Below are 15,842 nucleotides of genomic sequence, written 5' to 3' on the forward strand. Positions count from 1 at the left end.
ATGCTGTGAGCAAAAATATTCTTTAAGTTTTTGTTTGTTTTTTGTTTTCTTTCTTCATTTAAAAACACAAATTCTTAAAATAAAGATTCATTCATTGTACTATATATAATTTGTATCAAAACATGAATGGCTCTTTATTTCTGGATTAATTTGATTTACATATGTCTTCTGTGGTTCAAGTACAGTGGGACCAGAGGGTTGGTGCTTTGAATCCTGCTCCAATCTGTTGTTGTGTCCTTGGGCAAGACACAAAGCTAGAGTCTTGCTGGTGTCTCACTGGTGTGTGAATATTTGGAGGTGGTTGGTGAGGCTGTTGTTGCAGATTGACTGCTGCATTTCCATCAGGCTGCCCCAGGGCAGCTGTGGCTGCACATGTAGCTTACTGCCACGAGTGTGAATGTAGACTGAATAAATAATGGATTCAATGTAAAGGTGCTTTGGGTTCCTCGAAAAGTGCTACATAAATCTAATCCAATATTATTGTTATTATATCTAAATATATCCGTCTATGTCTGTATGTGTATCTGTATATTATTTTATACTCTATGAATTAAAGCTGTATATTAGCAGAAAGTTAAAGTATGTAGTTGAAGTGCAATACCAACACTTACATTTGATTAAATGTGATCAGCTATGTTTCACCATTGCTGTTGTTAGCTGGATTTGAATGGTTTAAGGAGTGTCTGGGTATCTGGACTGGTACAGTTTTTGGTTTTTAGATTGTCTGCTGTGCACTCAAAGATAAAACTATGATTGTTTTATTAAAGTCACAAATCTCTTCTTTGTAAGTTTGTATTCATATAAATATTTGATTATATAATTACAAATAACTGTTGATAAAGACAAAAGTAAAATGACAGATGCACATTAAGTCAGTCATTGCATAAAATATGTCAATCAAAATATTTTGCAGTCAAACCTTTCCTCAAATTTCAATCATTAGGCCTTAACAGCTGTTTGGCACCTTCCTGGTCATGTTCTGGTCTTCAGTGTCACCATATTCAATTCCTACTTGAATGGATTCTCAGACTTCAGTCTTGTCTTCAGCAAGTGGAATCCACCTTAGTTAGACTGAGATTAGATACAGTAACTGACTTGGCCAGTTACCGTTAATTGTTGAACTGTGTTCTTTTGAGGAGAAAAAAAATATACATAAAAAATTAAAAAATTAAAAACAAAGAAGATTAAAAACAGTTCCAATAAGTTTTTATTTGAATGCAACACAGAGAATATTTCTGCATATGTTATCATTCAACCTCACAATGAAAGTTCAACCTCCAAGGCAGCTCTCAGTTATCTTTAAAAGAAGACATTTATATACGGAACCGGTACAGTAGCTACACAATGTGCAGTGTGGGTCAGAAGTCTTTCTAAGATTTGTAATTCCAGCTCTCTGCTTTAAAAAACGTCCACATTTACCAACTGCTATATTGATATAAGCCCAGTTAAAAGTTTTCACTTGCTGACTGTCAGGGAACTTATATTAGTAGCTAGTTGGGCTACCATGTCATGGACATGTAGTTTAAACTAATTATGAAATTAATAAAGAGTGAGGGAAACAGTGGGGTAAATCAGCAAAAACAATAATGTTTTACAATAGTCCAAGAGCCTAAAGTAATATATTTCCACTAAATTATAAAGACATGATGTTGCGTTTGGTAATTGGGGACTACGCTAGCTGTCTTCAAATGGCCCACTCTGGGCCCCCGGACCCTAGTTTGGGATACCTTACCCGGAAGTGGGTGGTGGAGTCACCGTCACCCAACTGGTCACACCACCGTTGACATACTGCCTGCTGGGATGTAGCTCGCCGCCAGAGCGCTACAAACATAGTTAAAAATCTAGGATTGTTTATAATATTGGTCAAAAATCGGCGAGGGAGGCAGCCCGGAACGCTTGGCTTGTAGAAGAAGGGAGGACAGGAGCGCGTTGCCAAAATGATGGAAGAAATAGACAGATTCCAAGTGCCGAGTGCGGTGCAGGAGGCAGAGATGCAGTCTGAGATGCAGCCGCTGGTAAGTCAGATTTGTTGGCTGTTATCACCAGGAGATAATGAATTTATTCCGAACGACATTAATAGTGGTATACATACACATGAGGCCTGGCTCATAGTGGTTGGAGGTCCCGACAAATCCATCATCTGCCATGAGTATTATTGATGTCTCATATAAGCATTTTCAGCAAGTTTTTTTTTTTTTTTTTCAATTTCTGCGGGAATGAAATGTTCAAATGGTCGGTTCTCTCATCGTATGTGATCGATGTGTTCAGAAAGAGACATGTTTGTCTTAGCGTAATGAAAGCAGTCCGGCGTCTGCGCAGCATCCGTCATGTCTGGCGAAAACAAGCATCCCATCCCGACGCTGCTGCTGCTACATCCTCAGCATCCATGCAGCAAGTTGCTCCTCTTCGATGCTACTTTCGTCGCTTTAAAAGGATCAGTGACAGGTTTCTAGTCACGAGTATGTGTTTGGATCTTCTATCAAATTAATTTTTTATACAATTTTGTGTAAATGGTGTAGCGATGCGCTGTGTGGCCTGTAGCGGAGCCCGGGGTTACTGCAGCCTGCAGGGCGGCCTCTGCTGCCCGCTGCCGGGGGCCGCTCCACAACGAGAAACTAAAGCAAATCAGATCTACTGTCATTAGGCCTTCCCCAGCCTCCATTCATCATTCAGTTTTTTTTTCTTTCTTTTTTAAACATAGTGGTCGTTAGATGTAGCTACATCTCTAAAAAGCTTCCCTAAAACTGGGATTAAGGGACTTAAACGCATCCTTACTCACTGTTTAACTGTATCACATTACCTGGACACATCCTATTATGCGGGACAAAAATGCATTAATTATTAATAGCTGCCTTAGAAATGTACATTTCTGCTCATATTTCCGCCTGTTTACCTTTTGTCCCCAGGATCCAGCCTCCTCCACTGCTTCAGAGGCAGATTCAGACACCAGAGAGGGGGAACCTGTTAATATCAACTACAAGCCCTCACCCCTCCAGATGAAAATAGGTAGGAGCTGCAGTGTTTGTTGATTTTTCAGAATTAGCATGTTTGATAATTGGCTACGAATTAAAAAAAAAAACAACTTAGGGACAGTGTATTCATATTATTAATACGTCTTCTGATTTTTTAATTTTTCAATAACAATGATATTTTAATGTTTAAAAAAAGATATCTGAAAGTTCCCAGAGCTAAATATGATCCCAAGATGTTGTCTTTTTATTGAATAATTAAAAGGTATATTTTTATTCTTTTTTATTAATCTCTGACAGAAAAAAGTAATGTAATTTACTTTATGGAGGAGCACAAGTTAGATAAATGTTTTTATGTTAATGTGTTACTTGACTGTGTGCTCAGACAAGCAGAACAGTATTAATTTAGTAATTTGTCAACTACTTGTTGATGAGAAAAAAAAAACAAGGGAGAAAAGGGAGGTTAGATGTTGATCTTACACACAGCTGAAAACATCTACGTGTTTTGTATTGCTTATGTGAAAGAACCCTGTCAGTCCTGTTGTCAGTGGTCAACATTTTTAGGTGACCAATAAATCTGTCAAGGAAATGAAAACTGATCTGCCTTGATGTTTTATCAGTACTTTATAAACTTTGTCATTGTGTTGAAGAAGAAAATACTTCTTAAAGGCTTCTTAAAGTGAACATCTCCTTGCCACATCATGACACACTGACACACTCACACACTGTCATTGATGAATGTGTCAACATATTGATTTCTTCTTGTAAATTAGAATTCTCATTTAAGCTGAAATCTTGAAGCTTATTTGCATAGATACCTGTCTCAGTCTGACTGCAATCTGATCTGCATAACACATATATGTCTGCAAATGACAATCTGCAATTAAATCCCTTCTTTATTGCATTATTTTCTGTGCAGTGTGTTTGTTGTCTAAAGCTGAACACATGTCCATGCACCTGTGTTTTTGTCTCTTGTGCAGAGAAACAAAGAGAGCTGGCTAGGAAGGGCTCATTGAAGAACGGCAACACTGTAGGTAGTCCAGTTAACCAACAACCCAAGAAGAACAATGTCATGGCCAGAACACGGTAAGACGTGAACTCTGTTATCACGCATTAGTGGAAAAAACAGAGAAACACTTCTGTTAAAGAAGTACTGTATGTCATGGTAAACACAGTCTAAATACTGCTTTATTGTCGTTTAGTTTAGCATAATCTGTTAGCTTCCAGTACAGAGCTCAATGTAGAAACTCAAAGTCATGGATTGAAGCTAAAATGAACAGCCACAACAGCAAGAAATAAAGTGTATTTTCATTAGGAAACTGATACACACACTATCTCATTATATTTCAGCATTACATGTAAAACATTTTGGAAATTTCACAGGTTGCTTTTATTCTTGCTATTCAGTACCTTTATCTGTCGACGAGGCAGCAAAAATAGCTTTATTGATTCAGGGTTTGAGGCAGAAAGTAGACCTCTGTCATGCTTCTGTCGTTCCTAGTGCAGCTGTGGCTTTGCCTCCAGGCCCACCTTTATTTTCTGTCATCATCTCAGCCAGTTCTTTTCTTACTCACCTCTTCCTATTTGTGAAGATATTTTTTCTTTCTCTTCTTCTCGTGCACTCCTCTTTCTGCTCATGATTATTTTGTTCCCTCCACACAGGTTGGTAGTACCCAATAAAGGCTATTCTTCTTTAGACCAGAGCCCAGACGAAAAGCCTCTGGTGGCCTTAGATACAGACAGGTGAACAAACACACCCAAGCACATATCTTAGAGCACTTCTTGTTACTGAACATAAATTATGATAAAATAATGATAATAATTAAATGCTAACTCTTTTCTTTATGTTTCAGTGATGATGATTTTGACATGTCTAGATATTCATCATCAGGATACTCATCTGCTGAGGTGAGATGAGTGCTCTGCGCTCCTCTTCCTTTCCTCAGATTTTCCATCTTGTTCCCTCCATCCCTCATTTTCTTTATTTCATTTTCCAAGAGGCCAAAAGTCAGACCTTTATAAGCCGGTTTTAAAACACGCTGCAGCACAGTCATCCTGCTTATCCATCATAATTCTGTGGGCGTGTGCTCTCCCTGCAAGTGCATGATTACATTGCAGGTGCACCTGTGCATAAATGTGTTTGAGACATAAAGCAGGATATAAATAAAACGTAATCTCTGGGTGTTTGCTCCTGCAGTACCCAGCTTATTTTCAATGCAGCTGCTGGTATACAAGCAAATCACAGGCACATCATCATATTTACTCCTCTAGAAAAAAGCCTGATTCCCTCCTCCTCATATAATTTTTCTGTCTGTGACAAGTCCAGGAATGTGGCTGAATAGTATGGGATATTTTCAAGTGTTTAGATCCTGATGGCACCATGTAGCTTATGAACATTATAAAATGCTGTTTTTCAGTAATCCAATTTTGTCTCATTTTTGTCAGTTCCAGTTAGGAGCAGCAAGTTGTGAACATGCAAGTCATAGTTAAAGTGTTTGTGTTGTGGCTTATCAAAGTAACATGGATGCTGTGTTTACAAAAGCATATACCAGAGAAGTCTAGAGGTTTGATTAATGGAAACCTGTAGACTTGAATTTTTTTTTGCGTGTTGTTTCTGCCTGTCAGACAAATAAATTTATTTCTTTGAAAAGAAGAAGCGCACCAGGTGTATCATGATCGTGACAAAGTTCCAAGTGATGATGCTTTCAGCCATCTGTGAAAGTGCTGCATCGTGTTCTGCCATGGTTACCACAGTTACTTTTAACTAGTCCACTTCACAAGCATGGACAGTCTCAATGTTTGTACATAAATCCAAGGGAAAGATCACAAAAAAATTAATGCTGCATAGTTCAGCTTTTTCCTTGTGGGGTATAATAAATTGAGATGTTTTAGTTTTTTTAATTTACAGTCTATTTACATATTGACAGGATATTGTTTTCTGTGAGACCGTTATGTGTGTCTGCATTACAAAATACACTTTCATGGTAGAAACTAGCATAAAGGTGTTTTTGGTGTACTTGTTCTGGTTTTTACATTGAATCTTTACAAGTGTGTAGATTAGATTAAAATTGTAGTTGATTTAAAAGATGAGTGAGGTCCTCTTATGGCACTGCAGCTGGTTTAATCCCACCATTCAATTAACTTTTTTGATAAGTAAGGGTTTTGGGAGCATGTTGGTATCCATATAAATTGTTCTAACTCAATGCAAATTTAAAGTTTCTAGTTATCAAACCAACATAGATGGTCTTGCATGCAGTCATCAGCTAGCAGTGCACAGCCCTTAGGCAGTGGTTGAATGTTGATTGGTTGAATGTCAGCTTGAACAGGAAGAAGATAACAGATTTCATCACAAGCTGGGGGGAAGCACAAAAACAATAAAGATTGCAGGGGTTAGAGATCAGACAACAGCTACACTGGATGATCTTAATTATATTTAGTCTTGTATTATTTGCAACAGAAAGCAGATCATTTAACACTTTGACCAAAAGCAGATCAGTCTCTGCTGTTTAGAAGACATCCCTTGGGAGTACTGAAATAAATGAGCACTGCCAATTTAAAATATCCATGTAGGGGTCCACAGCCTGGCAACAGCATTAGCTCCACTCATGGGGCTTAAAATTATTTAATTAAATTATTAATTCTCCAGCAGTCCTCATTGGATTAATTGTTTTTCAAATGAAAAATCCTTGTTTCATGTCACAATGCCAGACAATTCAAAGGTCTGGATCCAAGCAGGGAAACTAGGTTTGACAGTAAATCAAGATTTTAAACCAAGCAAAGGGAAAATTAACACTACTCACTGGTTCGTTACACAGAAAATACACCTCATCAGCCTCCTCTGTCTGTCCTCTCCCCCTCAGCAAATCAATCAGGATCTGAACATTCAGCTTCTGAAAGACGGTTACCGCCTTGACGAGATCCCAGACGACGAAGACCTGGATCTGATCCCGCCCAAATCAGTCAACCCCACCTGCATGTGCTGCCAGGCAGCCTCCTCCACCACCTGCCAAATCCAGTAACACCGACCCCAATGGCCTTCTGCTCCCTGTCCCTTTCCACACAACATGACCTCCCCGCCTCTTCATTTGCCACAAGTTTACCTCGCCACAAGAGTGGCGACAGCTAGGCATTGGTAGAATATTGTCATGACAGTTAAGTGCTATGGTGATAATGACAAATAATCCAAATAAGAATTAGAAACTTTGGTTTAAAAGCTAGTAGAAGGAACATATATGAGAATAGTCTACATGTATTTGAAATACTAGTAAAGTGGTGGATTCCTCCTATGGTAGGAAAAACACTTCGGTTGGGAGCTCCTCTCCTGGCGGATATCGTGTAATAACACAGTGATATTAGCTGAAAAACAAGAAAAGGTCAGTTGATGCTGTGAAGTGATTTCAATTGTCCTAAAGAGTAATGAGCATTATCATAACTGCTGTCTCAACTGCTTACCTGAACTCTGGTTTGCATTTTTTCTAGTTTTGTTTTAATTTAAATGCTTACTTTTATAATCTGCGTGATCAGTGCGATTTTATGTGTTAATGTTGAAACATAAGGAGGAGTGCGGATTATGGTCTTTGTACCGCCCAAATGGAGGATCTCTGGTACTGTACAGAGTTGTAATGTAGCACAGGCTGGATCATTGCATTCATTAACACCACTGTCAACACTTCTGCTCCTCTGGCTAGAGATGTTTCATCACAGTGTTTAGGGTTGAATGTATGAACATGAATAGTTGAGGAACAAATTGCATGAAGAGCACCGGACAGAATGGTTGAATGGAAAAAAAAAAAAAAGCTTTTGCACATTTGATTTCCGTAGCGCCGTCACATGCTACTGTTGTGGCAGCAGCTTGACTTGCATTATTTAGAATTTGCACATTTTGTTTACTTGTATGGGTCCATATCTGTGCACTATTTTCTTCACAGGCGTGACAGTGGCTTTTCAGAAATAAACTGTGTTAAAAGGGAAGATTACACATCATGGAACTGACCCTCTTACCACGATGCTTACCAGTTGCCAAGGCCAAAGGAACTGAAGGGATAAACTTTAGATAGATTTTCCAGCACAGTTTGTTGTCTTAGACCCTCACTTCTATTTCTCTTCAGCGTCACAGGATGAGACGTTCGCTGGACACTGCAGATCATACAGACCTACAATGCCAAAACGATAGGTAACATGGCATTCTCTTTTAACGAACAGGATAGAAAGCATTTTATAACTGCAACATCACGTCAAGGGTGGTTGATTTGGAGCATCAATGTCCTTCATTTACAACCCTCTCTTCTCTGAATCAGTCGTTTATTTACAATTAGAGTATGCCTTAAGTACAGAGAAGTCTAACGGTGTGTGTATTTATTGCTGTCTTGATTAGTGTATTTAAAGATCATTTGCTGTTGATGAAGGTCCACATTTATTTTTAACATGTAGATGCAAGTTAATCACTATTTTTCTTTGGGTTTCCTTTTTTTAAAATGATTTTCTTGTATTGTACATGCTTCCATTACAGTATTTAACATTGTTATTGTTATGTGCAGTGTATGAAGATGATCAATAAACACAAAGCAAATGGGTCATCTTCTGTTCTGTCACTGTTTAAATGAATAGTATCACATATTATTGCCAGTGTGGAAAAAACACGAACAAATGTTTAGTACGAAAAAAGCAGTTTTAATGTTTAAACCTTGAGCAGTAATTATTACACAGCAATGTGCATTGCAATAACATGGTGTTTGCATTGTCAGTCCCTGATTACAGCACAGTAGCATCAGAAGAAAAGGCTTTAACCTGAAAGGCACCAGCATCTAATCACAGTTGTTGTAATGCCAGAAAAGAAAAACAGCATTTCGCTTAGCAAACATACGTAGTCTTTACTACAACTACAGCAATCTACCTGGACATCTGAATGCAGTATGAGAAGTTTAAAAAAAGAAAACTAATGACATCAACAAGGTATCTGGCTCCTGTAGTGGATCAATAAGACCTCTCATTCCATTAGTAATATTATAAAAGATTACCAGACAAATAAAATATAGATTGTACCAAAGAAATACATAAAAGCATGCTACATGTTGGAATACAGTCATTCACAAACTAATGATGAGGGCATAACTCAAAGTGCTGACAGAAATAAAAAAGAAAATCTTGCAATGTTTTATTGTGAGAAATGTTGTGCTTCCATGTCACCACTTAGAGATGTAGTATTGATTGGCATGAACACACATGGGTCCAGTATAAAATGCAGTCCACATACAAACAAAATTCAGTTTCAGCATATAGTAACTGGCACCATTGGTATTAGAGACAGTCATTGATCTATTAATCTTTAAAGTATTTATTATTATTTGAAAAGCAAAACAAAGAATGTGACAAATGTTCATTCAAGTGGTATTTTCCCTTGAAAATGAAAATGTAGTACTTCCCCTTAACTTAAAAAAAAAACCCAAAACATTAAAAGGCACAGACTTGCACAACATAAATTATCAGGGTCTTAAAGTTTTTCCATCTTAAAGAAAACAAAAATAGTTACCACTCTATCTTTTAAAGTCTTTACCCTGTTATGTTGTTCTGCACTGCTAACACAATTCAAGTCTGAACGCAGATGCTGAGGTGTCGATTCCCATGAGATCGGCTCAAATGTTATGGTCTTGCTAAAGTACTGTAAATGTATACTGGTGCATGTATTTGCAAATTCAACATTTTTTGAATCATTTCAGCTTCAATGCAGGAAACACACTGCTTATCCCTACAAACACATAGCACACCTGATTTTACCTGAAGTCCATTGCTAAATATATAAAATTAAATAACCAAGCTCTGTATCTCTCTATATAATAGCTTTTCTTATTACTCTCTAATAACATTTAACTATACTATACTGAGTAGATCATCCAGTCTATTTAATATATTTACATAGTAATACTGCTATGCTGTGCATTCATGTTGTCCTGAACTGTAAAGAAACTGTACAAAAGTATGTAAGTATTACAACTATGTGTACAATAGTTAACATTCACTAAAGAACTATTTTTAAAATTTCTTAACACACTAGGAATCGGTTTATTGTAAGATTTTGTTAACTAATGTTCTTGTTGGTATCTTCATCTTCACACAAAGTGTGTTGCCAAATGAACACATGTAGTGTTTCTTAAAAAAAAAAAAAAAAACTGAACGTTTACAGGAATACCACTTTGTTGGGAGATTTTTTTTTCCCAGAAAACAAAAAGGAAAACCAAAAAAAGAAACAAACAGTTGCACAACCAAAATTAAACCAAGCAAAAGAACCAGACTTTCCTGACAAACCCTGATTAACCCTTAATAAATATCAATGACCTCAGGGTAAAAGACAGTGAGCTGTGCTTTCACTACGGTCAGGTTCAGAAGGTCATTGGTTGCTTTCCATGGGTGAAAGAAAAACTCCCTGAATTGTGGTCTGGCTGGTTGAGCTGACTGACTTGATGGGGATTATGTAAAGGTACACACATCATACATGTGGGTGCGTATGCCTCGGTGTCTGCTGTGTACCTTTATGTCTATCTGTACAGTATGTGGGTATGTCTCACACTCCGGTAGGGCTTTGGTCCCCAGAATCAGAGGAGGACATGGAGCAGCGGCGTTTCTTGGCTGCACTGGAACCCTGGAGCATGCTGGGATGGAAGCCTGCGTGTCGCCGGGCATGTTTAGTCAGGTGGTCGCTCCTCATGAAGCACTTGTCACACATTGGACAGTTGAAGCGTTTCTCGCCTGTGTGTGTGCGGTAGTGACGCGTCAGCTCATCTGAGCGGGAGAACTTCTTGCTGCAGTCCGGCCAGGTACACTTGAAAGGCCGCTCACCTGAGGAGACAGATTGTTTTGTACACATTTTAGTCATTTCAGGTAATTGCGCCATGGCTCAAATCCATCATGTATGTACTTTCATTCTCATTTTTCCTTCTAATTCATTTATTGTCTCGGCTGAAAAGCTTAATCAATACATCTTAACAACAGGTCACAATGATGTCATAAGCTAAATTTAACTCCTCCTGGTCAATGTGCAAACTTTATTAAACATCATTGCCTCATTCACTTGTGGTTCACAGGTTAACTGTTTTGACTCATGCCTTTTTTTGTTTGTTTTGCTTTTTTTCATGCCAATATTGTTGTTTGGGTATATGATGCTTTTAGTGGCTCATTATAAATATGACATGTTCTTTTGGCTTCTTGGAAGAACAAGTTATAGTGAGTATTTCTATCATATACTGTTTATGGCCCAACATAAAACAAAAAAAAGACTTCAGCATATTTAGTTAAATATCACGTTGTTCTAAATGTATTGTAACTGTATGGTTTCCCAAGAAAACATACAGTGCTGCTCATAATATTGAGCCCATGTATGTTAACATGGCCCTGCTACTGACTGGCAACCTGTCCAGGGTGCCACCCTGTCTCTCGCCCACTAATTGCTGGGATAGACTCCATTGCTTTATTTAATTGTTTCCTGTAGAGATATGTTGGCACGCTATTCTTTACAAGATTGCTTCAATTCTTCAAGGTTTGTGGGCCTTTGTTTATGCACACCCTCTTTAAGATAAATGGTAAATGGACAACACTTTTGAATTTTTTAAGCCTTTTGCTCCCTTGTGTGCATACACACACACACACACACTCAAACATGGATGTACGCCTACCAGTAAATGTGTAGTTCACTGTCTTACCCAAGGTCACTTTGGCATGTGGACTGGAAAAGCCAGGGATAAAACCATTAACCATTGTTCTACCCTCTGAGCCACAGCTATCCCCCATCATCCCTACGCCACAGCATTTCAATTGGATCAAGACTTAGACTTTGATCGGGTTATTACAACACCTTGTTTTTCCTCTTTTTAAGGAGAAGAATCATTGTTGATGTCTTTCCTCCTTGGCACACACACCTGAATGTCCCAGAGCAACAAAGTGACAAAAGCACATACCTTAATAGAGGTGCTCACATTTACTGATGATCAATTTATCAAGTAAATGGGAATAACAGCACCTGATTGCTGCTTACAACTCCTGATTATAATTAAAGTAGCAAGGGTGTCCGACGTTTCTCACACACTGCTTCTACATTTTGGCTTAGTTTTTATTAAATAAATGAAGACACAAAGTCAAGACACCATGACACATAAACTTGGAAGGTTAATAGCAGGTAGGCCAACTGCTTCCACTAATCAGATGAGGCTTGATGAGAAGCTGTTGTTATAAATTATTACAATATCAACAACAAACACACTACAAACAATATTCACACTGGCTAAGTTTATCAACTGAGAGGTGGAGAAAAAATGGCTTAGACTTTATATCTTTGTGAGAAGGCTGTCCTCAAGCAGATTTTCTACAATATATTTCGATTTACAAATGCTGAGTGACGATAAAAGAAAAAAGTGATGTGAATGAGAAAAACACACAGAAAGCCACACCCCGACTTCTTCTCCACGTGCTCCAGTGGACCACGTGTCTGCTCTTGTTTACAACCCTCATGTTTGAGGGGAGTGGAGACCGGTGACGTATGAGGAAACAGTGGTGCAGGATGGGTTACCTCCGGACAAGAACATGTGGGAACAACAGTGTCGCAGTGACCTGTCTGGGAATCATAAGCCAATGTGCTGGAAATGTGTTACTTAAGTCTGCAAAAGCTAAAGATATGTCCGTCATAAGATTGGCATTGATTAAGCATAACATTTTAGTTGTTATTCGAGCAGCAATCGTCCAGGGTGATTCATTACAACCCAGCAATCTGCCATGTACCACATAAAGGCGGCGGCACGTGATGTTCTCACAAGATACCGGTCCTGCTGCGTGTCAAAAACACTGAAATACACCTTTATCTCACACACGCCTCCCCTCTCCAGTCACTCAGTTTGTGTCTGTCCCTGTACAGACCGGCCGGTCACACCCCCAGCAGGCGATACATGGGACCATCTTTCCTGTAACATGTTGTTCGTTTGCTGGAACATGTGGTCACGTACTCTGCGCAAGCAACGTGAAGACACGACCCAGAGTGTGAATCCGGCCTATAAGCCGACTAAGTTTTACATTTTGAACATACACGGGCCGTTGAAGGCTTTGTAACAACCCAGTTATGAACTATCTAAAAGTATTTCGTGTAATATGAACGTTAATTAAATGTTCACACATTTGACGGCTTAGAACCAGGAGAGTTTTAACAGCGTCGACGGGAGTGTCAAATAGAGACCACAGCTTGTAGGTGACGCAGCACGGTTTGGCCGTCGTTAACAGAACCTAGCCTGTGAGTTTCGTAGGCGTGTCACCCAAACACACAGCGAAACCTCCACTTACCGGTATGGACCCTGAGGTGAGCCTTAAGGTGAGACGACTTGCCGTACATCTTTCCGCAGCCAGCAAACGGGCAGCAGTGCCTCTTTTCGGGGGATTCTTGTCTCCCCGCCGTCTTGCTTCGGAGAGCCACCGACCCCCAGCTGTCCTCGGTGTTCAAACGGCAGCTCCCCCGCTCCTCCTTCTCCTCCTCCTGCTTGCCAGCCTCGCTGCCTCCGTGACATCTGCTGCCTCCGTCGCTTATTGCTTCAGGGCTGCATTTCTTTAAGTCCAATAAAATCATTGCAACCATAAGTAAAGTCCTGTTTTCTTGGTTTTCTTTTAGAATGTCCTCCGTCCGATCCGGAGGACGAATGGGGGCGCAGTCGGTAGAGACATCAACCTCCGACATCTCCTCTAACCGGGTGGGGTACAAGCAGCTATAGCTTAGAAAAAAATATCCAAAAAAGCGGGCGCAAAAGTAGTCAGACCGCAGTCCGCTGATGAAACGTCGTTAATCATCCACACGTGTCGTCTTCAATGTGACTATTCCGCAAAGACTGCGCGTTTTCTTGTTGAGGATGCTGGGCGGACAAATAAATACCGCCTTAGGAAAGATATGAGTTTGAATCACTCCCCGGTTCTTCGTCTCTTCTTCTCTCGTTTTCCGGACGCTTAGTCAATAAGCATCGAGTGAGTCGACTGAGCTAATGTGCCTGCGTGTATTTCGCCTTTCCCTGCGCTCCCACTCATGCGTCAACTTGTCCCATTTTACTGAGAGCAGCACTTCTCTCAACTCCAAGAAACAATTTCGCGGAATCCCACAGTGTCATAATAAAACCGGACTGTGATTGGCTGAGAGGGAACGTAACTCGTCCTTTGGAAATACTGTTTACTGGTGTGAGTGATAGTACACTTGACCAATCACAGGCTGTCTTTGGTGAACAGAGGGCTGGATTAGACAGACGTTAGATATAGGTACTTAACGTGACTGGGAAATATGGGTGTTAATGTGAAAATTTGATTGGAAATTCCATCTGATAATTTTAGTGTGATTACAGGTTTGATACCACAGTCTATTTAATGATTCTATACAAATAATTATCAAACTCCCAAATGACAAAAAAACAAACAAACAAACAAACAAAAAAAAAAACAAAACAACTAAAGCTGGATTTCATTCTTATTATGGAATGTGTAAGCCTAGAAAAATATATGTTAACTGACTCATTTTTGTTCATGTTTTGTCCACAACATTTTCCACAGCAAAATCAATTGCTCTAAGGCATTTCCTATGTCCTACAATAACATATTCACAACTTGTCCTGGCAGGGACCATCACTATTTAACGAACGGCACAAAAATATGTGTCACTAAAGGAGAAGCATGTTTTGTTTATTAGATGTAAACTAACCCAGCTACCATGGTTTATTATGTTTTAGGTGAGCACATGTCTCACTATGTCCAAGTTTCACAACCTGGTCCTAAATTAGAACAGTCTTCTAATGTCCTCAGAGCTACACTTGAACTCTTCACCGTCCATGCAAACTCATTCAACATGAAACACACATAGGCCTACAATATATGTGGAATGGCATGTATAACTTTCCTTATTTTCCTTATTGGTGACAATAAACATGTTTTTGTATGCAATTTATATAAATACATTAAAATGCTTACATTCTTATCACTTGATGTAATAACACTATGTGCATAATTGTTTTAGATGCTTTGCTAACTGTATTTTGCATCAAAATGTCTGGAGTTTTACGACCATGTCTTGCCATTTGTTTGTCACTGAAAACAGATTTATGTTGATAGTTTATGTTGGCTCGTTATAAATACAAATCCAGAAAAACCTTGATGTGTTTCTTACAATCAATCATAAATTTACAGGGGCATAACTTTATCTTATTCCCATTTTCACAGGACATGATGAGTTCTGCTCACCCTTTTTTCTTTTATTTTCTTTCTGCTCAGCCTCAAAGCTTTCAGTTTGTTTACAATGCTCTTTTCAGATCATATTCATGTGACTTAAAAATGATCACCATCATCATAAAAAAGGATGACATTTCCAGGAGTGTCAAAGAAAACCAGAAAACTGCTAGCACACTTGTAATAAGACAATTCCAGTTTAAAAAGAAGAGCTTCCAGTGTAGATGTTGCTTCATACGTGGCCAAGTTCTTAGAAAATCTTACTCAGCTTTTGTGGGTGATGGGAGTGAGTAATTTATCTTCGGAGCAGTTTCCTTTTACACGAAATCGAGCTACTCTTCCCTGTAATTGTTTATGTGATTACAAAGTGCTTGTTTTTTCCTTTTCCCCCCTTGTAGCTATTTCTATAGCACGTAAGGCCACCAAAATATAACTTTAAGCTTCTGGTATGTATTGTGTACATTTCATATTGTGTGACTGCCAAACACTAGTTATTTCAGGCAGAAAGCGCCACGCCTCTAGATAGAACATCCGAAATACCCCCTCGGTTGAGGATATACTGTGGCAATCAGCCACAACTTGAAAGCAGAATACTCGAAATCAGTTCAGTTATATGTGCTCTGTTGACACAATGTGAGAAACAAA

General features: G+C 39.0%; 2 protein-coding genes across 2 annotated transcripts; one reads left to right on the top strand and one right to left on the bottom strand.

Annotated features, from left to right (window-relative positions):
* Nucleotides 1-1,741: 1,741 nt before the first annotated feature.
* fam219ab (family with sequence similarity 219 member Ab) lies at nt 1,742-8,550 on the top strand. Its single transcript, XM_042000705.1, has 6 exons — nt 1,742-2,015; nt 2,907-3,006; nt 3,950-4,055; nt 4,632-4,712; nt 4,823-4,877; nt 6,830-8,550. Exons 1-6 carry the CDS (start codon nt 1,938-1,940, stop codon nt 6,986-6,988), a joined length of 579 nt encoding a protein of 192 aa, XP_041856639.1. The 5' UTR covers nt 1,742-1,937; the 3' UTR covers nt 6,989-8,550.
* Nucleotides 8,551-8,618: 68 nt separating this feature from the next.
* On the bottom strand, nt 8,619-14,081 carry klf9 (Kruppel-like factor 9). The gene is made up of 2 exons (XM_041999402.1): nt 13,287-14,081; nt 8,619-10,802 (listed from the first exon to the last, which is right to left on the bottom strand). Exons 1-2 carry the CDS (start codon nt 13,672-13,674, stop codon nt 10,528-10,530), a joined length of 663 nt encoding a protein of 220 aa, XP_041855336.1. The 5' UTR covers nt 13,675-14,081; the 3' UTR covers nt 8,619-10,527.
* Nucleotides 14,082-15,842: the final 1,761 nt, after the last annotated feature.

Source organism: Melanotaenia boesemani, chromosome 11, assembly GCF_017639745.1.
Source record: "Melanotaenia boesemani isolate fMelBoe1 chromosome 11, fMelBoe1.pri, whole genome shotgun sequence".
In the NCBI taxonomy this organism is placed as follows: Eukaryota; Metazoa; Chordata; class Actinopteri; order Atheriniformes; family Melanotaeniidae; genus Melanotaenia; species Melanotaenia boesemani.

Coding starts and splice junctions, on each gene's coding strand:
- fam219ab (XM_042000705.1), top strand. CDS start 1,938: ATGATGGAAGAAATAGACAGATTCCAAGTGCCGAGTGCGGTGCAGGAG. Junction 3,007..3,949: donor ACCCCTCCAGATGAAAATAG/GTAGGAGCTGCA, acceptor TCTCTTGTGCAG/AGAAACAAAGAGAGCTGGCT. Junction 4,056..4,631: donor AATGTCATGGCCAGAACACG/GTAAGACGTGAA, acceptor CCCTCCACACAG/GTTGGTAGTACCCAATAAAG.
- klf9 (XM_041999402.1), bottom strand. CDS start 13,674: ATGTCGGAGGTTGATGTCTCTACCGACTGCGCCCCCATTCGTCCTCCG. Junction 10,803..13,286: donor TCACCTCAGGGTCCATACCG/GTAAGTGGAGGT, acceptor CTGTCTCCTCAG/GTGAGCGGCCTTTCAAGTGT.